Here is a 24,106-nt window from a genome sequence, read left to right on the forward strand (position 1 = left end):
GGGGGGGGGGGGGGATACCCCACGATAAAATATTTTTATATTATGACTGAACTATTTTCCTACTCAAATAATATTTTTTTATTAATTTTTCGTATAATATTAAAAAATGCCTAATTATTAAAAACAACTAAGAAAATATTTAAGAATATAAATGTGTGAGAAAGAGAAAAAAAATGGTTGGTAAGAGTCAATACCACTAATGATTCTAGAGACATAAGGATCTAAAAGTGAAATGTCATATCAATCTTTTACTCTTTGAAAAGAAAATTTATGATGGATAAAATTATAACCAAGATTAAATATTCAAAACAAGAGATGAACTAATATTAAGATCTGTATCAATATAGAATAAATTATTTTTATGTTAAAATCAAATAACTAAATCTTTTAATTAATTATTTAGCAAGAGAATCCAATTCAAAAAAATTCTTAGGATGCATAAATTTATTCCATAAAAAGAGCGTTAGAACACAAAAAAAAAAAAGCTTGATATATTATTAAGAATCAAAATGTTACACAAGTATCTGAAGAAGCACAATCAAAGCTAAATTCAAAACAAGAACAAGCTTTCAAGACTATATTATAAAGAGTCGACTCTACTATAACAGGATTACTTTGTAGATGCCTCCGGCGGAATAGAAATAATATTTTTATGTCATGCATTACTTGCAAATATCATATCAAGAAGCATGACACTGTCAGCAATAATAGCAAGTGGTGTACGAACAACGATTTTATTGTGAGGCCACCCACTTTAGATTTGATATACTTCTTCAAACAACTTAAATAACCATCACAAATATATCAAAGCAGAGCAATGATGCTAAATTTATAAGGAAAGCAAAATCGATAATATTAGATGAAGCACTTATGGTTAATTGTCAAACAGAGTTCTAGAGATATATTCGATATTAATGAACCATTTGGTGAAAAATTAATGATTTAGGAGGTAATTTATATCAAGTACTGCCAGTAGTTCCAAAATCGACAAAAGTAGAGACCGTAAAAACTAGCTTGCCAAAGTTATACTTTTGACCTCAAATGAAAAAGATTCAACTGACAAGAAATATAAAATAAGAACTGATCCAGTATTCAGTGTCTTCTTGCTTCGTGTCGGAAACGAATGAGAGCATCCAATAAAAGATGATGTGGTTCTTTTGTGATGACCCAAAAATTCATCACTTGTTTTAGAAACCAATTCAGTGTCCCGATGCCTAAAAACCTCCTTTTTACCTCACCTCAATTTTTGTGTGTGGTCCGGACCTATATCCGAAAAGCCTTCTATGTGAAAATATGAGAAATAGAAATTTCTAGAGTTAAAATTTGATTATGGTTGACTTTAGTCAACATTTTGGGCAAACAGACTCGGACCCGGACCCGGATCCGGACCCGTAATTTGATGGTCCCGGAGGATTCGTAGGAAAATATGGGACTTGGGCGTATGCCCGGAATCAAATTCCGAGGTCCCAAGCCCGAGAAATGAATTTTTAAAGAAAATTATTTTCTGGAAAATATATGAGTTTTGAGAAATGAGATGTGTTTGAAATTTGATGGTATCGGGCCCGTATTTTGGTTTCGGAGCCCGATACAGGTCTTATATGTGATTTAAGTTAAGTATGTAAAATTTGGTAAGAAACGGACTTGAAATGACGTGAATCGGACCTTATTTGAGAAAAATTAGAAAATTTGATGTTCTTAAGTGATTTCATGATTTTGATGCTAAATTCATAATTGTTGATGTTATTTTGGTTATTTCAATGCACGAGTAAGTCCGTATGATGTTTTTGGGTTAGTGTGCATATTTGGTTTGGAGCCCCGAGGGCTCGGCTGAGTTTTGGATAGGCCACGGAGTGAAATTTGGACTTAGGATGTTGCAGATTTTAACTGGTATATTGCAGGCCTGTAGGCTTCGCATTTGCGAAGCCTGGCTCGCAAATGCGAAGGCTATGTCGCAAATGCGAAAGAGCCCAGGCCAGCATTACCTCGCAAATGCGAGGTAGCCATCGCAAATGCGATGCCTCCAGTTGTAGCCTTAGTCGCAAATGCGACTCTTCTATCGCAAATGCGATCTCGCATTTGCGAAAGGTCTATCGCAAATGCGAAGAAGACCGGAAATCTGACTTGGTCGCAAATGCGACATTTTATTCGCAAATGCAAAAGTCTCAGAGACCTGTAAATTTATAACTTAGATGCATTTCAACCATTTTTTCACACCCTTTCAAAACCAAAACACTCTTGGGCGATTTTTCAAAGGCAATTTCTTCTCCAAATCGATTGTAAGTTATTTCTAACTCATTTTCTTCAATCTTTAACATCTTTTCACATGATTTCAACTCAAAATCAAAGGTTTTCATAGGGGAAATTGGGTGTTTTGGGTAGAACCTAGGTTTTTCAAAATTTGGGGATTTGGACCTCGATTTGAGGTCCGATTTCAAAATAAATTGTATATTTGAGTTCGTGGGTGAATGGTAATCGGGTTTTGGTCCGAACCTCGGGTTTTAACCATGTGGGCCCGGGGTCGATTTTTGACTTTTGGGAAAAAATTTAGAATTTTTTTTCCATGCATTAGAATTGATTCATTTAGCATTTATTGATATAATTAAGTAACGTGTGGCTAGATACGAGCGAATTGGTGGTAGAATCAAGAGGTAAAGCGATAGTTGAGGCTTGAATTGTGTTCGAGGCATCGAGGTAAGTGTTTGGTCTAACCTTAGCTTGAGGGATTAGGAGTCGTGTCCTATTTGCTATGTGTTATTTGTTGAGTACGACGTATAGGCATGGTGACGAGTATCTATACGTTAGTGTCAAGCATTCCCGTGAGTCTTATATTATGATTATTATGACTCCGTTTGTATTGTTTATGCCCTTTTGTGATGATTTCTATTGTTGGGCAAAGTTTGTGGAAGAAATGGTAATATTTGAACATTGAGGAGCGTTGGCTCAAGTTGTGAAGTGAATTGTGAAAGAGTAATTGACAATTAAACCTTGTAGAGCATTGGCTCAAGTTATGAATCGAGTTGTGAAATAAATGTGAAAAAGAGAAGAGGATTATGGTATTGCTCCCTTGCCGGAATGTTGTGGTTTTTGATATTGCTCCCTTGCCGGGATGTTGTTGCTTTGCTATTGTTCCCTTGACGGGATTTTATTGTGATTCATTTATTTTCTTGCCCTTATTGTTTGTGATTGTTGTTTGGGTGAGGAAGAGTGTAAAGCACGAAAGGGTGATGCCGTGCATTGTTTTGGTGAGAGAGTGTTAAAGCACGGAGGGTGATGCCGTATATAAATTTTGTGAGGAAGAGTGTAAAGCACGAAGGGTGATGCCGTGCCGCACGATATACCATTTCGTGCCGATTATATTAATTTTATGGTGAGGATGAGAGTAAAAGCACGAAGGGTGACGCCGTGCAGTTTATATTGATTTCTGTGGTGAGGATGAGAGTAAAAGCACGAAGGGTGATGCCGTGCACTTGTTTGATTTCTGATTCTCGTTGAAAATTTAGTTATGGTGTTCCTTGTGTTTACCTGCTGATTTCCTGTTATCGTTTGTTGTTTCCCCGCAGCATGTTTCCCCCTCCCATCCTTGACTGTACATTTTTGCTTCATTTTTTTGCTGTATATGATTTAACTGCACAAGTTTATTTGGTAGTCTGGTCCTAGCCTCGTCACTTACCAGCACATGGGGTCGGTTGTGCTGATACTACACTCTGCACTCTTTTGTGCAGATCCCATTGTTGTAGATCTCGGACCGCAGTGAGATAGCTGTTTTGCATTCATCAGGCGACCCGAGGTAGTCCTGCAGGCGTCCGCAGGCCTTCGCATCTCCTTCTAGCTATTATTCCCGTTTCTTCTTGTATTTCCAGAGACAGTTTGTATTATTTCTTTCAGACCTTTATTTGTAATACTCTTAGACAGTCTGTGAAGTTGTGACACCAGTCTTGGGTAAATTGTTATGGATTGATATTGGCAGCATTATTACAACTTGAAATTTAGTCTTCCGCCTATTAAATTATGGCGTTCATTAACTGTTGGTTCTTAATTGTTAACGGATTTAAAATGGAACGAAGGTAATTAAATTCAGTTGTTTGGCTTGCCTAGCTTTCACTAGTAGGCGCCATCACGACTCCCGAGGATGAAAAATTCGGATCGTGACATCTTTCTGAACACTTGGCTATCAATCACAATGGTAATAATAGTGAATTTAATAGGAGAAATATTTCTATTACTAGATTAAAACGCAATTTGTGCAAATCGCATGATAAAACTAATAAGATATCTTAACTAACAGAAATGGATATGTTGATCAACTAAATAAAAGATTGATTGCAAAATTTTATAGTAAAAATAAAATATTTTTCTGTTTTTGATTCAACAGAAAATGATACCAATAATTACTTCTAAGAAGAATACTTAAATACTTTAATGCCAAACGGCTTTCTATCATACATGTTTGTTGTCAAGTTTATTATGTCTTTCGTATGCGAGTGTCAACGTATATATAATAGATTAAGTTGATCTTCCATTGTATATATGTTGATTTTGAAGAAAAGTATGCCCATCATGCTACTGAAAAACTTAAATACGCTGAATAGCTTATATAATAGCACACAGATGGTATATAAAAGCTTTGACAATAACGTTATACATGCAAAAATTATGATACTGGTCAATGTGCATCTAAGTATATTCTTATCCCTGTATTCAACTTTCGTCTTCCAAAACTAAGAATATCTTTTTAAATTTGTGTGAAAATAATTTTTAGTATGTTTATGTTTTGCAACTATAATAAATAAAGCTCAAGGACAAACATCCTAAATATTGAACAATATTTACCGCAATTGTGTGAAAATAATTTTTAGTATGTTTATGTTTTGCAAATATAATAAATAAAGCTCAAGGACAAACATCCTAAATATTGAACAATATTTACCGCAATATGTGTTCTTGCACGAACAACTGTATGTTGCACGGGATATCAAGATCGACAACAAGAGTTCTGGTTAAGGCGGAGCAACCAAAGCATTAGGAGGAAACATACATGATGATAGGCTATAATTGCATATTTTAGTCGCTTATTACACTCGAATTTACTGCACTTTAATTGAGTTTGCGCTTTAATCGCTAGTGTTTTGCACTAATTGTGTGTTTTATGCCTTGTAGGTGTGATTCCGAGCTATATAGATGTTATGGAATGAATTTAAGTGATTTGAAGCTTTGAAGTCTGAGTAAAAGCTCAAGGAATTAAGCCGGGATCGTGTTCGGGGGTCAAATTTGATAATTAAGTACGAACGAAGACTTGAGGAGGCATATTGCGCACTGTCTAGTAAAATAGACATAACTTTTTGCTCAGAAATCCATTTGGGCTCCACAATATATGGTTGGAAAGCTAACTCAAAGGGCTAAAACTTTCATGTTTTACGTTTTTCCAAATTCCAAACGGAACAGGGTGAAAAATCGCGGTTTTGCCGCGACCGCGGCAGAACCGCGGCAGAACCGCGGTGGAAGGCAGTTTCTGAAGAATGAAGAATCCGCGAGGACGTTTGGCCGCGGTTCCACCGCGATCGCGGTGAAACCGCGGTGGGAAGCGTAAATTTCAGGGGCTAAAGTGTAAAACATGGGATTTTAAGTCCTAAACCCTATATAAAACAAAGGAGGCCGGCCAAGAACAAGAAGGGGACATATTTTGGACACAAATTAGACCTAAGGAGGCGGAGAGACACTACTTTAGGGTTAGACAACACCCTTGGAGGCAAGAACACATTGGAAGCAAGGCGGAGAATTCTTCTACGAGTTTTTCCTTCCTCTTCCTATTTTTCATTGTTGGTTATGACTTTTAGTATTGTAGTTTTACATACTATTATGAATAGCTAATTTGTTATCTAGAGTTTTGATAGAACCTTTTGTAGGATAAATTCTTGTTATGTTTTTATATAATTGAGCCATAGCTTTTCTCTATTTGTTCAACTACGTTTATATTGTGGTTGGTTGAAGAGCTCTCAATTAGCTGTGCCTATTTAGTATGCATAACTCGGGAGAGAGTGCATATTTAGGTAATTGTTGAACAACACCACTCCCAGAGTATATAAGAGATCAATAACCGAGGGTTTAAAGGTGGGATTAGGGATAACGAAGCCTTGGGTGCGATCTGAAGTGAGCTGTATTAAAAGCCAGCTAGCGTAGCTCGGGAGAGTGCGTCTAGTAAATTATCGTAATTACTCGGGAGAGATTTACGGTAATAAGAGTGCTCATGATCGGTAGAGAATACTTAGGCGAAATTATAGAAGACATAGCGGGAAGGATTCCGACAATTGGGAAAATCATAACTCTAGACCTCCTTAATCTTTTCTCTAGCCCTCAATATCTTTAGTTGTTAATTTACTATTTTAATTTGTTAGTTAAGTAGTTAAACACAAGAATCTTAATATCTATAAGTTAGGAATTGTTCAAGCTTGTCTTCTTGGTGATAGTGAACAGCTGTAGCTAAACCTTAGTTCTCTGTGGGATTCGACTCCGGACTTGTAAACCGGATTATATTTGCAACGACCGCATTGTCCTTTTTATAAGGCATAGTTGGGCGTGATCAATACACAAAAAATATTGTCCACAAAGAAGTGTTCATTAAGATATCATCGCATTAAATACTTTTAAACTATAATACATAATTATCTAACTAACATGACAAAATTAATTATTTGAGTAAGTTTTGATGATGTCCTTTATTTTAAATTCATGTGTTATGCTAATTTTATAATATTTTGGGCATTTAGATGATTGTTGTGTTATTATACATAAATTTTTTTTATTAATTAAATTTTATTGCTCCTTCATATAAATAACTATTTAAATCATCACATATCATTATTAGTGTGCAACGCACGTTCATAGATACTAGTAAATATAAATGTTGGCATTTCAAGTTTCCCTTCGTGAATTTTTAAGCTAAGCGTATTTCTTCATGAAATTTTAAAGTTTTTTCATTTATTCTGTAAATTATATTTAGAGAATTTAGCTCCAAATTTAATTTTAACTACTCTTATTGTGGGTACTTCTTTCCAGTTGAACATTGGGAAAATGTAGCTTATTCAGTCTAAAGAGCAAATCAAATAAAAATGTACATTTTAGACATCTAACCATAAAGATTAAAGATGACATATTAGACATAAGTGCAAGTAGATAAATGCTGAAAATGTTCAACTCTTGTTCAACACAAACCGATGTACTAGGCCCTTTTTTTTTTTGAACAAGGGAGACTTTTTATTTATACAAACTAGGGAACATTAGTACACTGTCAAACTTTTTTTTTGGCTTGCATGCTCAGGGACTGCAGTCAACTGCTTCCTTGTAGTCGTCAGCTCGTTCTTGACAGATCCGATCGAGTGTTCATAATCTGGAGTAAAAGGATTCGAACATTTGCACGCCGGTACCAAAAATCGATGCCTTACCACTTGGCTATACTCCATAGTCCTGTTTTGGACGGTAGGAACGGGGGGAGGGGGAAGGGAGAAGCAGGGCTTGAATCCACTGGATAATTACACAAAGCATTAATGCCATCTATGGTACTAGTCGGTGAAGTACTATTGTAGTGTATTTGGCCAAGCTTCTTCAAGGCTTAAAGTACTTTTTTTTATTTTTTTCAAAGTTGAAATGTCTGGCCAAGTTTTTAGAAGAAAAAAAAAATGTTGTTGAGTAGAAGCATAAACAATGTTGAAAACAGAAGCACTTTCGAAAAACACTTTTGAGAAAAATATACTTAAAAGCACTTTTTTCTATCTTGACCTATGGCTGTCGAACGGGACGGGACGGGACGGGACGATATTTAAGCGGGACGAGACGGGACAATCGGGACGAAACGATCGGCCCATCCCGTTCTGCTAACAAACGGGATGGGACGGGATGGGACGGGACGGATTCGTGGGCCTTAAGTGTAATTTTTTTAATGAAAAAAAACGTCTAATTTTCTGAAAAATACTATGTTTTTAAAGTTTGCAACGGCTAGATTTTTGACTTATTTAATAAACTTAAATGTTAAAACGAAAATTAGAAAACTAAGCAAAGAATTATAAAATGTTAAAACAAAAGACTTGTAATGAAATATTCTAGTAATTATAAATTTATAATAGAGTTATAATTTATTTAATATAATTTCAAAGTATTAAGTAACTAAGACAATTCATAAAAAAAATCCAACGCTTAGAGCCTTTTATTTTATTAATAGAACTTTCAAATCTCAAATACAAATATAATTCTTTTGAAGGGCACCTAATCTACGCAGCCACCTTCTAGGAAGGGTTCTGTTTGAACTAGGCCTCTTAGTAGCCAATTACAAATTATCATACTAATATTTGTAAGCTCCTATATAGCTTCTTTGTAACTTATCAATAATATCTCTCGGACATTCTGCTGGAATTGGCAATGTTGATTGATGTTCCATGAGCTCCATGCCGTCATCGCTCCCAGTGCTAAGTATCTCATGGTATCCTTCTTCTTCCCTAGTGGTTAATTTTTTAAAACCAAGATTTCTTCTTTCTGAATTAATCCAATCTCTGAATAATACGAAAATCTCTAGACTGCCCTCCGCTAATGCATGTCTATGATCTTCAATTTGAAATCTTGCCGCGCTTAAACCACTCTCCGATGCTACTGATGATACTTGAATATCCAGGATATCTCGGGCCATTATTGAAAGTGTTGGAAAAGCCTTGCCACGCTCCCTCCACCATGACAAAAGTTGTTCCTTGCCTTCTTTGTCTTTAATACTTTCCAATCCTTGATTAAGATAAGAATCAAGTTCATCATCAATAGAGGAATCAAAACCTGTTATATCATCCATATCTTCCCATAAAACTTCTGCTCTAGACTTAGAAGTAGAAGTAGCAGTTTCACAACCTGTTGTATCCATAGATTTATATTTATCAAACATTGATCTAGCATAAGAATATATGCTAGCTTGGCAGTCTTTGAGAAATGGTTGTTCATTTTCTTGAATTGCTAAATTCTCATAAATTTTACGAACAAGTCCCTTTGCACCTCTTAGTTTTAAAGATGGGTTAAGTAGAGTAGAAATTAAATAAACTTTGGGACTTTTTAAATTTTGAAATCATTTCATTAATGGCCGGTGCATAAGTTGGATTTATTTTATACTTACCAAATACAACAGAAATTCCACAAATATACCATAATATTTGTGTAACAGTAGGATAATATATACTAGAAAATTGTTTTATAGCATAATAAAATTTTTCTAAAAATTTAGTAAGCTCTTTGATCTCATCCCAATCAGAATCAACAATTTGATCAGCGGGGATACCATTATGCATATTAAAGCATCAGAAAATAAATTAGTAGCCACAAGCATGTTGTATTTTACTACAAGTATCAGAAAATAAATTAAGACCATCTTTTACAACCAAGTTAAAAATATGGCTGCACATCTAACATGAAAATTTGCTAGATTAATTGGACAAAGTCTAAATTTTAAGCTATTTGTTGCAGTTGTGTTAGCAGAAGCATTATCTAAAGTGATAGTTAAAACTTTATCAATGAGTCCACAAAAATCAAGTATTTGTAGAACAGTAGTTGCAATATATGCTCCAGTGTGTTTTGAATCAACAAATTTATAACCAATAATACGTTTTTGCATGTTCCAGTGATGATCAACCCAATGACATGCAACAGTTAAATAATCACAACCATTAGGACCACAACCTATATAAGATGTGATAGACACTTTAAAATCTAAGTGAAAAAATACACAACGAATATACTGAAGATATTTGGTTTGAAATTTAAAAACATCATTTCTAACTTTGGTCTTAGGAAAACCTTGAAAAGCAGGGTTATAAGTTTCTTGTATATAATGCACAAAAGTAGGGTGAGAAGGAAAAGTAAAAAGTAAGCCACAGACAGCCACCATTTTTGCTAAGTTCTCACGATCTCTATCTTTATTACAGGGGCATAAAACATGACCAGAAGCAGGGTCAAGTTGTTGTTGAATTTGATTAGAACCAGATCCACTAGGAGTGCCAGTACTGATGGTAGGATCTATAATTTATCCGGCTTCTATGTTAGCTTGTATCCATAAAGATTTGTGATCCTTTCTTAAGTGTCTACTTAAACCCCCGTACCACAACTTGTTGTGTGTGCAAATTATTGCTTACATTTTTCACATATAGCACGATGATTGACTTTATCATGCTTAAAAAATTTCCATACAAGTGATGTTTTGGGACGTTCAGCCTTAAACTTACCCCTTAGAGGGGTAAAGCTCCAGACCGAGATTGACTCTGAGTTGGAGCTTGTGTTGCGAAAGTGGGTGTTTCATCTAATTCTTCTTCCTCATTTTCTTCGTCCTCAAAAAAAATATCATTGTCAAATTGTCGTTGTAAAGTTTCATGATCTAGTTATTCTCCGACATTAACATCATAAAATGCGGGGGTTGGGAAAATGAAGTTTCATCAACATGAGTCATTTCATCTATATGTTTTCTAATTCTAGAAAAAGGGTTAGGATTAGGACTAGTAGGATTACTACTACTTTCACCTTTACTATTTTTTTTTAAAAATGCTAAATACATTTTTAGGTGCCATAATTTAAATACGAAATTAAATTAAAAAAGCTAACACAAAAATTAAATACACAGATGAAATACGAAAATAAACACGTAAAGTAAACACAAAAATTAAGCACTAAAATGATACGCAAAAATATATTAAAATTAGGAGATGGAACGAGTATACCGTGATTAAATATTGAAACTTGAAGAAATTGCCCAAAATATTGCTCCAAATACTTGACGAATTAATTTAAAGCTTGAAAGTTGCTCCAAAAATTTGCCCAAATACTTGAAACTTGAAAGCTATCACTTGATAGTAACAAAATTGAGATTATAATATAGATAGAATATTAGAATGTAAGAGATTTGAGAGAGAAGATCGATTTTTTGTTGGAAAAAAATGAAGAAGAATGTGAAGTATTTATAGCAGAAAATAAGGCCAAAGTGTAATTTAATAAACTTAGGAGTTATATTAAAAGTTTGAAGGGTGTTTGGAGGGGGGGGGGGGGTAGGGGGTGTTTTGCGCGTCTTTGGCCGTTGGCAACGGCTATTTTTGCAATTTAAGCCGTTGCCCAACGGCTAGATTTAAAAAAAAAAAAAACAGGCGAGACGCGGGACGGGACGAAATCCCGTTCAACATTGGCCCATCCCGTTTAACTTGAAGTGGGACGGGACAACACGCGGGACGGGACGAGACGGGACTGGCCGGGCCGGCCCATCCCGTTGGACAGCCATAGCTTGACAAACACTAATTCTACTCATAAGTGTTTTCAAATTAATTAGTCAAACACAAACCGCTTCTCACCAAAAGTACTTTTGTGAAAAAATACTTTTCAAAATAAGCTAATTTAAGCTAGGCCAAACAGGCTATTAGTCTATTACGATTGATTTGTCGAAACATAATGAAGTAGACCTACAATTACGTGGACGAAAGTTGTCATAAAATGCCTACAATCTTTCAAAATCTACGCAAATTAAACAAATATAACATAACAAAATGGAAGTAAAGGAACCACCAAGATTAAAACTTAAGTCATAAAACTGCTCAAGTATCTCAAGTATCTTGCTGCTTGCGTCATTATATCATGGTTGGTGCTCACTTGTGCATATACTCTTCTTTACTAGCTTTGGTTTCTTATGTGATCGGTTCTGCCACAAGATCCAACATACAAAAAAAAAAAAGTAGTCAGTTAATGCTCTTTTTGATAATTAGAAGCCAGTTAATGCCAAGTATCGAAGGGGAGCCTTGGCGTAACTAGTAAAATTGCAACCATGTGACCATGAGGTCACGGGTTCGAGCCGTGGAAACAGCCTCTTGCAGAAATGCAAGGTAAGGTTCCGTACAATAGACCCTTGTGGCCCGGCCCTTCCCCGGACCCCGCTCATAGCGGGAGCCTAGTGCACCGAGCTGCCCTTTTTTTTAATGCCAAGTATCAAGATGTAATATCATACAAGTAACCCTCACCTTTGAACTTTCCAGAGCTTGTAGTCAATCCTCTCTTGCCACTTACTCTTGCGAAGTATAATCGGACGGTTTCCGACATACTTCCCTGAAATCAACATGAATTACCACCTCATTAGGCATCTGGGTATAATATTATCATTACCAATTCAATAACTAAAGCAACTGCCACTTCAGACATTTGCAAACTCCACAAAAACCAGACTGCCTAAATCTCATACAAGTTCGTTGATGTTGTCCTTTTCTTTACTTTTGAAACTGAATGTTGTCCTTTTTCCTTACTATTTTTTCTTTTCCTAAACTGACTTCAAAAAGCAGTCCTAAATGTTGTTTCCAGCAGAGTACTGTTACTTGTTTCCTTCACTATTCCTTCTTTTTCGTATAGTGAAGATAGGGGAGGGGAAGTACAGATTCAAATAGAAAAACCAGGGGCATAATAAAGTGCACTATTTTATCAACGCTAAACATTTGATGTGAAGACATCAAAAAAGGGGGGACCAAAGAAACCGACACATGCCATCAACCAAACAGTGTATCAAGGAAAATATTAGATCCAGCTGAAGACTACCATCCATACCATTTATGAGTGATGGTGTTCAAAAAGGTAAAAGCTGATTATCTACCTGTGACAGACCCAGTTTATCAACTTGTGTCATCACTTAATATATTGATTATGCTGGTTCCCACAAGCACGATAAGAGATTACACATTCAAATATCGATTTAACAGATAACTTACCATTCATTTCTTTAAATGCTGCAGCAGGGTCTAATGGGTTGGAAAAACTCACAAATCCATATCCCTTGGTTTTACCAGTCCGCTTGTCTCTCACAACCTGTCAACATGCATTATAGAAACCCTTGGTTATTGAACCTTATAAGCTACAGCATACAATTATACAATAAAGTTCGGAGAGAGCAAGGCGAATATAAGATACTTTTTTACTTCTATTCAATGTTTGAGGTCAAGGCAGAAAGAATGAAGTTAGTAATAACATCAGCACGATGGATCTTGAAATATAAGCTACACTTCTTTATAACGCATAACTACTGCACTTTAGGGCAATAAACAAATTACAATAGGCTATGTGTCTCGCCACCACTCCTATCTTCTCAATTAGATGCCACCAATGTAGAATCTCCTCAATTGGACTATGTCCAGGGAATAGGTAAGGTATCACCACCACTAATATCTACTCAATTAGATGCCACCAATCTAGTATCTCCTCAATTAGATGCTCACTGCTTTTGACAGCCAAAAAAAGGAAATATCTCATATCATCAACCTTTTTACTGGCTTGTGTTCTTCTGTTTACGCAAACACAAACAGGCACATACAGAACTAAGTCAACATGCATGTCTGAAATGAACCCCACCAAAAAGAAAAGGGAAAAGAACACACACATACGCACACAAACATACAACCTGAGGATTACAATTTGTGGTCCCACTATGATACTACTAATATGGTCTCTTTATTTTCAATTTTTGGAAGTTACTGAACTCCAATTTTAAAGCAGTAAAAAGTGAAGAGAAGTCTCTCTCAAAACTAGATGCATGCATACCACTATCGATGTACCCAAACTATGAATAGATGTTGATGCATTTAGAAGGAAATTCAGATTTCTGAAGATTCATGAATATTCAGGATGCAGAAATATGACATCAAAAATACAGAAAAGAATTAAACCTCTAGGTGACAAAAATCTCTCCCTTCATGACCAGAAATACCAGTGCTCATGTATACCAATCAAAAACATAAAAATGTAAAATTATTGGAAAACATAAACGAACTAACAGAACATACCTTAGCCATGTTAAAGGTTGGAAACCTTGAAAAGGCTTTTGAAAGGACATCATCATTCACCTCATTCACAAGATTACCACAGAATAGACGATAATCATCTGTGACACCATCCAAACAGGAAACTTAGTTATTCCACTATACTAGGATTTGCACCAATTCTAAAAGCAAAAGGCACAAGAAACCATGGGAAAACAGGTGCAAACATCCATACAAAAGGAAGTGACTAGACAACCACCAGCAAAAGATAATTGGGTAAGAAAATTATATCACTTGCAAGACCTCAATCCATGAAAGTGGACCAATAAAGCATACTATTCAAACATGTAAAATCAGATAGATTACTTTGCAGGTTTGTCTCCTGCACATTCTTTTCTCTAAATACACTCCTAAATTGCTTTATAATGCAACACTGGGTACACAATGTCAAAATATTAGGCCTGCTTCACTCCCCTCTATTCTAGCATCAAGACAATCACTAGCTATCATCATCGCGTCTGTCTCCCTAAAATGAAGGCATTCCCATTGCCTGAAATCATAGCCTAAGATTTACTTAAATCTTTCTGTTAGAGTTTTGCAATAATTTTAAGCACTTTACACTAGGCTAACAGATCTGAAGTCTTTGACTTCTGCCCAAAATTCCAAACTGTAAAATTTTTGGGTCGCTTTGAACCAAATTCACAATGCCAAAACCCTTCAGCACAAGGTACTATCCAGTTCAATTGATGCCTAAAGTTACTACAGAGAACCAGTGTAATCCCCACAAAAAGCCAGATGAATAAATAAACAGATTCGTATAACATGAGGCACAGCCAGTCAAGGAAAAAAAGAGGAAATTAGGCTTACTCTCTTGCCACTCTGCCAAAGTAAGATCTTCCCAACTTTGTCCTGCTGCCTTACGAGGTACAGCTTTCTTCTTGGCCTCAGCTTTGTGCTCCATTTCGCTGCTCGCAAGTGCAGCTTTCAAGTTTTCAAGTGCTTCAGGTGTGATTTGCATCTGAGCCTATCCGTAAGAATTACGTACATTACAAACATGACAAATATAGTAATACACCTTCTTTTTCTCAGAATAAGCTTGTTGGCTTAACATGACAAAGCTACATACGTATAAAGGCCTGGCACAAATACTTCTATGAAGGTTTTCTTCTGTTATCCTCCTAAAAGGAAACTAACAAGCTTATAATTGGCTGTCATGATATTTTATGATTTTATTATGAACATATATACACAAATATATACTCTCAACAAGCATTACACACAAATATATACTCTCAACTTTAAACTTCTCATTTTTTACCTCAAACGAGATAATTTTCTAGCCACACAAACATCTATGGCTTGGTGATGCACTTTCTTTTTTGGTATGTCCAAAAAAGAATGATATTTTCCTATATTTAGAGACAAATTAAGTTAACTTCACATTTCACTTTCAATGAGATGATGTATAGTCTGTCAAAGAAGAAGACACCTTTCTATATCTAAAAGTTTTAATTTTTTATTATACTCTTAATGAGATGATTTATAGCTACATAAATGTCTATGAGTTGCTTTAGATCACAAGTTTTACAAGTTTTATTCTTTCTCTTAAACTTCGTCAGCAGTCAAACAACACCACCTAACAACAATTAAACTTTCTATTAACATTGGCGTGACTCTAACAAACAACAACAACAACATACCCAGTATGATTTCACAAGTGGAGTCTGGGGAGGGGAGGGTATACGCAACCTTACCCCTACCTTGTGTGAGGAGGAGTGACTGTAACTAAATCAAAATGTAAGGATTGACAATCAATTGCAACTTCCACCATCGTTAAAACATACAAAGACAGAGTTTTTATATAAAAACTTATTACTTTTTCATTTTTCTTTCCTTTTCTTTTTGCAATTAATAATTGCTGAGGATTTGAAATGCTTACTTGTTGAAACTGAGTTAAAGTGTAAACCCGGGAATAGGACCAGGAGCAGGATAGACAGAAGGACAGGGAAGTTGAACGGGCGGAGGAGCAGCGCCTATGTAGGGCTGAGGAGGAGGTTGTTGTTGGAGATGAAACGGTGTCGGAAAGTATGTGCCGTTTGAGTAAGTGTACTGTGACGACGTTGAAGTAGCTCCCGCCGACGTTGAAGGCACCGTCGACATTGCAACTCTGGTGAATTAGGGATTTTGTGTGTGTGTGTGTGTGGTTTGGTTGTGGGGTGGGGGGGGGGGGGTGGCAGAAATTTGGGGAATTATTGTAATGTGATTTCTTTTCCGAAAATGAGAAGAGATTGGAGGATGTGAAAAAAGAAATCACGAAATATACAAGTATTGGTTGAAACTTGAAAATACGAAAACGGTGCACTGGAGAAATGGGCTAAAGCCCAGTGAAAAACGAGCGTTCTGATTAATGGGCTGAATGAGTAAAACTATTGAAGGACACGCGGAAATGACGTCGTGTAGCCGCTTAAAGCACCTCTATCTGAAAGAGATCATCAAAGAACTCTGCTGCCAAAACCAGTAACTGTACACTTACAAAAAAGAACATAGTAATATTCAAATTTGACTTGACTCAAAAGTCAAAAACACTTAAAACAGGGAAAAAAGATGAGTATCAGCTACAGAACTCAAGGGGAACAGAAAAAGAAATGAAATCACACATTTGACTTAATCCTACATTGTACTTTCCTATGTAAATTGTATATGCAATCAAAAAGTGCTTTTGTCTCCCAAAAAGAAAACGCCAATCCAGCCCACTTTCTGTCCTTCATATTCATTAAAGTTTTAAACAAATATGACGAATTCTCCCACGATTCTCCATTTTGTTGATACAAATATTTTTTGGACAGTACTTGTTATAATGTCTTGTTTAGTATAACCTACATCCTTAACCAAATCTTTGATTGATTGAATAAAACCCAATGTTCTTCTAATTTTCGCGAGGGTCTATTGGAAACAGCCTCTCTGTCTTTACACACTACCCTCCCCAGACCCCACGTATGGGATTAAATTGGGTTTGTTGTAGTTGTTTTTCCTAATTTTACTTTAGTGAACCAATACTAACCAATTTTATCTTTTTTCTTTTTAATGCCAGTGGTGTCCCTTGCCTGCTTCTGACTCGGCTAATATTTTAAATTAATTAATTAAACTATATTTTATCCAGCAACCAATTCACTAACATGAAAGTGAAATAGTCTGCTGGATGGGACACAGCAACAACAACAACAACAAACCCAGTGTAATCCCACAAGTGGAATCTGGGAAAGATAAGGTATATGTAGACTTTACCCTACCGTGCGAAGGTAGAGAGGCTATTTCCTATATACCCTCGGCTCAAGGACGGGACACTATCGTCATAAAATTTAAAAAAAACAAAACTGAATTTTGGGGAAAAACCCATCAGCTATAGAAACCCAATAACTTAATACTTATTAAACGAAGAAACACTTAACTACTTCAATAACATAAACTTGTTCAGCTTTTATTACAATTTTTGGCTAAAATTCAGCAGTAGTATCTCATATGCTATGCTAAACCATAAGCTTGTGGAAAAAAGAGAGGAAAAAGACAACCCTACCTAGGCACCTACGTGCGGGGGGTGGGTGGGTGAAGAAGCTAACACAGAAAGTATAATAAAGCAATAAGCCATGATCATACCTGCAGTTTTCGTTGTGGTTGAGAACTTGGTATTGGTTTCGGACTTGAAAAACAGAGGAGAGGGATTATTTGGGGGCCAAATTATGAATATAAGGATTAACGATGTTATAAAAAGTGGGATTATGGCAGAGGCGGTTAAGCTCCCTAAGTTTGGAGGCCCAATATTTTAGTTTTAGTAATTTAGGTTTATGTAATTTTTTTTATAAAATTGAGTTTTAATATAAAAGTACAATATTTTTATGAAAAGGAAAAAAGAACCTTACTTTATTACCAATATTAACTATTAGCATATTTTGGGGATATAATTATATATAAATCCTTTTTCACTTCGGGTATATGGAACTTTTTTGGTATTAATTCTTTTTCCATATTTATATTCTTACAACTTCATCCAGTTTTGGGAATTATGATAATTTTTTTACTCCCTTGTGTCAAAAGAACACATAAGATTCTTGTCATTTTTTATTTTTTTTTTGTGTAACAAACTGCGAAGGTAGTAAGGTCAGAATATTTCTAATTTTCTCTACATATACTGAATATAGAAATTTGTGAATTTTTTTATTTTTCTTCAAGTTTTTAAGCATAGAAAGAGCAAAAGATATTTTGGTATCAATTCATAAATTGAATTATCCAATCAGATTATATTGTCCTAACCTTTTACTATTTTTTATTTAAAATTTGTATTTTTTATATTTCGATAATGTCTCAAGACAGATTATATGAATAGCATATGATTCCTCTTTCCGAGGTCATGAAAAAATTGAGTATAAAATTCACATATTATTCTTTCCTTCTAACTATATAACCAAGTTAAATTGGTAAAATAATTATGATAATGTAAAGGAAAAAATTATGATAATATAAAGGGCAATCCAACACACTAAGTTCCATGCTAGGTATGGGAAAGGGCAAGATCGTATTAAGTTTTATGTGTGCAGTCTTACTTTATATTTCTATAAGAGATTGTTTCAGTGTCCTGAACTTGTAACCTCTTGATCATACCAATAATTGTAATGAAATCGATAACGTAATATAAAGGTGAATGTACAATATTCTACAAGATGAGATCATAAAAGGTAATGTTAATGTGGAATTAACCATAGAAAATTAAAATATATTATAAAACGATAAATGAAGAACAAGAGTATTGCAGAGAAAAGTAGAGAGAGAGAATTCTTATTGATATTGGATGAATTACAATGGAATAGAACCCTCTATTTATAGGGAGAGGGTGACTTAGCCACCAAACAATGAATCATAGAATCTCTCTAAATATAGACATTCACCATAAATACAATTCTATTTATAACACTCCCCTGAATGTCTATTCAACAGATAATGTGCCTCGTTAAAACCTTAACTAAAATAAAACCCAGTGGGAAAAAAATTTTAGAGAAGGAAAAAGAGTGTACACATATCTAACAATACACCTTTTGGTTGCCTCGTTAAAAACCTTGCAAGAAAAACCCAGTGGGACAAAACCTTGTAAGCGAAAAAGAGTACAACGCGTATTAACTCCCCCTGATGAGAGCATCAATTCACATCCTTAAGCATTTGCATTCCAATCTTGTGCACCATCTTCAAAAGATCTTTGGTAGAGATTTGATGAACAAATCAGGCATATTAACTTGAATGAATATATTGCACCTTGAAATCATCGTTCTTGATGGAGATGAATTGTCTTCATATGATCTTGTTGAAATCGTCAGTTCAATATCTTCACATAGAGGTGAAAACTCTTGCTATCATATTATCATGCATATAGTTATAGCAAGATACATTTGTGCACAAATTGCACTGAGGATGTAGTACTTCATGACCATGAATTCTATATGCTTTAAGCAATTTAAATCCTTCAGGTATTGTTAAGTCATATAAGCCATATAATAGACTTTATATGCATATCAAGTTTTCATGTCATGCTAGACATATAAGATATCGAAAACTGATTGCACATACCATTGACTTTATACTTTCAAGTGTTTGAACTACATGTTCAAAACTACATGCCTTTCATATGAAACGAATTCTATTTGAATTGTGTCTCTTCTATTTGGTAAATATTTTTGTGTCTGTATTCAACAGACTTAAAATTCTCATCTATACTTAGCGCTTTCATAGATGTCGTCGACGAATATCTTATATTGGTTCCAACCTCCTTTTTTTTATAAAGACATAACATAGAGATCTCTTCATTTATATTTTCAAGTACCTGAATCTCTCCTGAGATTTTATGAAGTTTTATGTCATGCGATCTTCTAGATCACTTGCCTCCTTTATTATGATCATTTGCTCATCTTCTTTATTAAGAAGTTTATTTGAAACCGATTTGTCTATATGCTTTAAGCGTACCATAGACTTTGTCCTTCTAGGACTTAATAGGAGCATTTGCAATGAGAATATAGTTACTTTCTTTGGGCCAGCAAATGCATCTGGCATGCTTTGCAATATATTGCAAATGAATTATCCTTTTATGAACTTCAAGTTCATATTATCTTATTCGAGGATCTAGATGTACAAGTGATAATTCATTCACTGTAACTTTTTCTCAACTGTTTATGCTTTCTCCCCCTTATGTTAGAAAAACTAACTTTCTTCCTTAATTTTGGGAACCCATCTTTGTGCATTATGGTGTTAATCAAAATATACACGCACATCAATATTAATAAGATGGAATTATTTGGTTCCTGATCCTGAACCACTTGTGATGGGAGAAAATAATATACTTTCGTATATAACGTATATCAAACTGATATATATAACTTTGTTCTCGTAAGCAATTATTTAGCTATTACGTGGTGGCACTCAATAAATCATCTTGCTAAACCAGTTGTAATGTAAACCAAGTTATCAAGATAAAATATCTTGAATAGAAAATCTGGAAATTATGCTCTAAGTCAAATTATTGAGCAAGTTACCTCGCGAACACCATATTGCGGTTATTAATAATCGCACATGTAACCATCTCATATATGCATCTTATGTGGTATACATGGCAAGTGAATGGGCCAGATTCACCTTTGATATTTCCAACATTCATGGGATTAATCCCAATTTTAGTTGGTATATTAATTAATGAGAACAAACAACATAAGAGATTCGTACAGAACTTTCTAGTTCTTTAATATTTACCCATGTGAATTCTCTTTTATTTTTGCACATCATACTTAAATTAACATGGCTAAACCAATTATGCCATCTGAATAAATTATCAATATTGATAAACTTCAGATTTTCACCATGAGGTGTGCAATTATCAATAAACTCCAAGTTTATTATGATATGGGTTTTTATATCAATAAACTTCTCTTTATTGTGGCATTCTTTTGTTTGTGTAGTACTGTTACATTTTGCGTTTTCGTACGTTAAAAGTTTCGTCTTCAATTAATTGACGTAGACTCGGGGATGAGCTCAAGCGATAAATAAGTGTCCTAAAGGATAAAGGGTACACGAATTAAAAAAAACGAGTTTCGTTGAAAGTGGTCAATTTGGAATAAAATACGGGTCGAGCGATAATACTCCATAATTATGAACTAGTACCATGCAAGGTACCATATGACCATGGTAGTATAATATATAAAGTATATATGAAGTATTTTAAAAATAAATAGAGTTTTAAGTAATTTGTGGTAATTTTTAAATTATGCGGGTAATTGATTAATTATCGGGTAACAGGACATTACCCAGTTAACTAATTAGTGGGTAAAAAATTAATAATCTCCACCCCCAACGTGGTAATAGACGGACTATTCAAATATATGACCAATTGGTCATATATGCTTAGTGGCAGGAAACGTGTAACTCATTTAAGTCTTAGTCATATTAGTCGTATACATTAGAAAGCAAAATAAATTCATTCTTCAAGCTCAAATACGATAAAGAGCAGAAGCAATTTCTTCTTAAAGTTCAAATATGTTTGGAGCAAAGGCAATTCCTTCTTAAGTTCAAATAAGCTTGAAACAGAAGCTTCAACCAAATCCAACAAAAACGTTGGAACAAGTTGAAATTTAGATTACATCCATTTTGTCTTTGGTTTCAAAACCAAAAACGCTAGAGCAGAATCCATTCGTCCAGAATCCAAGCCAATTTCGTTCCTCAAGTTCAAAAGCGCAGAAGCTTAAATCCGATTTTTGGGTTCAAAGTTCAATCCACGAGGGTTTCCAACGGGATAATTATCGGAGTTGTTCTTACTCCAAGTATGTTAAGGCTATCCCTTCTTTCTTTTCGGCATGATCCATACGATACGAACGAAACGTGCAAATGCACAAATTTCATAAATGACTTTATTCATAGAAGTATTAGAGATATCTATGTTCTTGAATTTCCATGTGTCATAATAGTTTATCATCTGTTCATGGGTCTCAGAAAAATACGAAAGTTGAGAAGAGTTTATTTTATGATATTACTCAAAGGCAAAATGGTCTTATAGCAATTCGAAAGATTTTATTAACGTACTTTTCATGCATTGCATTCATGTGCATTGACCCGTGACCATATGGCGTTATATACGCGTATATATGTATGTATATTGATAACGCTCAACTAAGTCTCACAAAAGACTATGCGGGCGTTGCAAATATAATCTGATTATTATTGCCCAGAGTCGAACCACAGGGAACTAACCTATCAATCACTACTGTCAGATTTACTAAATTCACACAATCTGTTTTCCCAAACTTTTTGATTCACAATGGTTGATTTTCTAACAGCTAAAGATTGAAAGTAATTAACAGCTAAAATTTAACTAAACTTGATGTGTAAACAGTAGAAATAAAGTCTAAGGCAATGGTTTCCCCCGTTGGTACTTTCCTTGGTTGTATATGTCTTATAACTATGATTTAGTTGTCTCTAACAACATGAACGCTCAAGCTATCACAATTCTTTCTCAAGTAATTATGATAATCTACTAGACACACTCTGTCAAGCTACACTAGCTAATTTCACAATACAATTCACTTAGATTGCACCCGGGGTTTCGTTATCTCTAATCCAACCCCTACACCCTAGGTTATGACTCTCGTCTATACTCCGGGAGTGATGTTGTTCATACAATCACCTAAATATGCACTCTCTCTCAAGTAGATGCATAATAAATAGGAACGGATAATTGAGGGCTCTTTCAACTAATCCACAATCAAAACATAAATGAACAATTAGAGATAAACAACCAAATTCAATTATATTAATAAAGCAACCAAGTCATCCCCAACGGGTTCCACCAAAACCTTAGATTAAGGTTTTTAGCTACTCATGACAATGGGGAAATAAACTACTAAAAGATTCATCATTATAAATTGCAAGAAAAATAAAGAAGAATAAGAGTAATGATGTTTTGGGTGATCTCTCACACTTGTTTTCCTTGCCAAAGTACTCTCTAAAAATATTCCCTGCCTCCCTTGGGCGAGTTCTAGTATTTAAATAGGGTTTTGGGCTAAGAATTCCGGAATTTGCACTTCAGTCCTTCAATTTCTCGTCGCCTGCCGCGGTCTGGCCGAGCCCACGCTAGGACCGCGGCCAAAAGGCCTCTCTGAATCTCATATAGCAGCTCGCCGCGGTCCGGCCGCGGTTACGCCGGGACCGCGGCAATTCACCTCCAGGCCTTGTTTGTGTATTTCACATGGTTCATTTGGCGACTTTGGTACGATTGGCTTCTTTTTCTTTCATGAATGATACAAAACCACTCCATAGCCTTCTTCTACTGTATGTAACCTGAAAAATATGAAAAGCACCAATAAGAGCATTTTGCTATCACTATTACAATAAAAACTCTACAAGAAGGTGGTTCTTTTAAGGCTTAATCATAGTTCAATTCACCAATTATCAACACCCCACACTTAAAGCTTTGCTCGTCCTCGAGCAAGTTGAACCACACTTCTAGGTCGAATCGCTCAACGAGTTACCCAATTTTATGTCACACCCGCCATTATGAAAGAACAACCTAAGCAGTGCAACTGTCACACCTCAAATGCAGACTCTAATACCATGCCACACACATGCTCACTCTAGTCACTCTACAGAGGTGAAAACTTGCTGTTTCTTCCTGAGTCACATGCCCTCACATCAATAAATTGAGAGAAGTTCCACACATATAGAATCAAGCACAAAGAACTTTAGATAGAAAGAATTCACTCACTCTCAGCAAAGAACATTCATATGCCACACAGATACACCATAAGCTTGCCCTTAGTGTAATACTCTACTAATCGAGTTGTTTTAGTCTAAGATCAAGAGGTCTTTATTTGGTTGTAATGTAGGCTAAGGGACGGGTAGGATATATTTGGATATAGTGACTAACCTCCCTAAGCACTTTTAATACATTCTTCCTTTATTCCGATTTCCATGTTCAGCCCAGTCATCCTTCCACACTTGTTTCATAAGCTACCCCCGCTTTTCTAGGTGCAACTGGCTTTTCTTGTCATTCACTACTTTAGGACCACCTATTTGCAAGTTCCTTCTTCTATATTTCAATATATACATTTTTTTTAAACTACCATTGCACCATTCAAGTATTTTCCTGATTCCCTTTTTCTACTCCCTTATCACCCCACACTTTGACTTTTACATGATCTTTAACAATTCAAGTGCTTCTAGGAGGCAAAGGGTCAAACAGTCAAGCTATTCAACACATGGATGTAGGTTATTGCAGGTTATCAAGAACA

General features: G+C 35.3%; 1 protein-coding gene across 1 annotated transcript in view; it reads right to left on the reverse strand.

Moving 5' to 3' along the window:
* Positions 1-11,396: 11,396 nt before the first annotated feature.
* LOC109238646 (RNA-binding protein 42) overlaps positions 11,397-24,106 on the reverse strand; it is a 33,184-nt gene continuing 20,474 nt past the window's right edge. Inside the window, exons 4-6 of the mRNA XM_019405132.1 lie at positions 12,750-12,846; positions 12,015-12,099; positions 11,397-11,698 (exon numbers count right to left, since the gene is read on the reverse strand). Coding sequence (XP_019260677.1) covers positions 11,671-11,698; positions 12,015-12,099; positions 12,750-12,846 — 210 coding nt within the window. The 3' untranslated portion in view covers positions 11,397-11,670. The remainder of the gene's footprint in view (positions 11,699-12,014; positions 12,100-12,749; positions 12,847-24,106) is intronic.

This window comes from Nicotiana attenuata, unplaced genomic scaffold (assembly GCF_001879085.1).
Source record: "Nicotiana attenuata strain UT unplaced genomic scaffold, NIATTr2, whole genome shotgun sequence".
NCBI lineage: Eukaryota > Viridiplantae > Streptophyta > Magnoliopsida > Solanales > Solanaceae > Nicotiana > Nicotiana attenuata.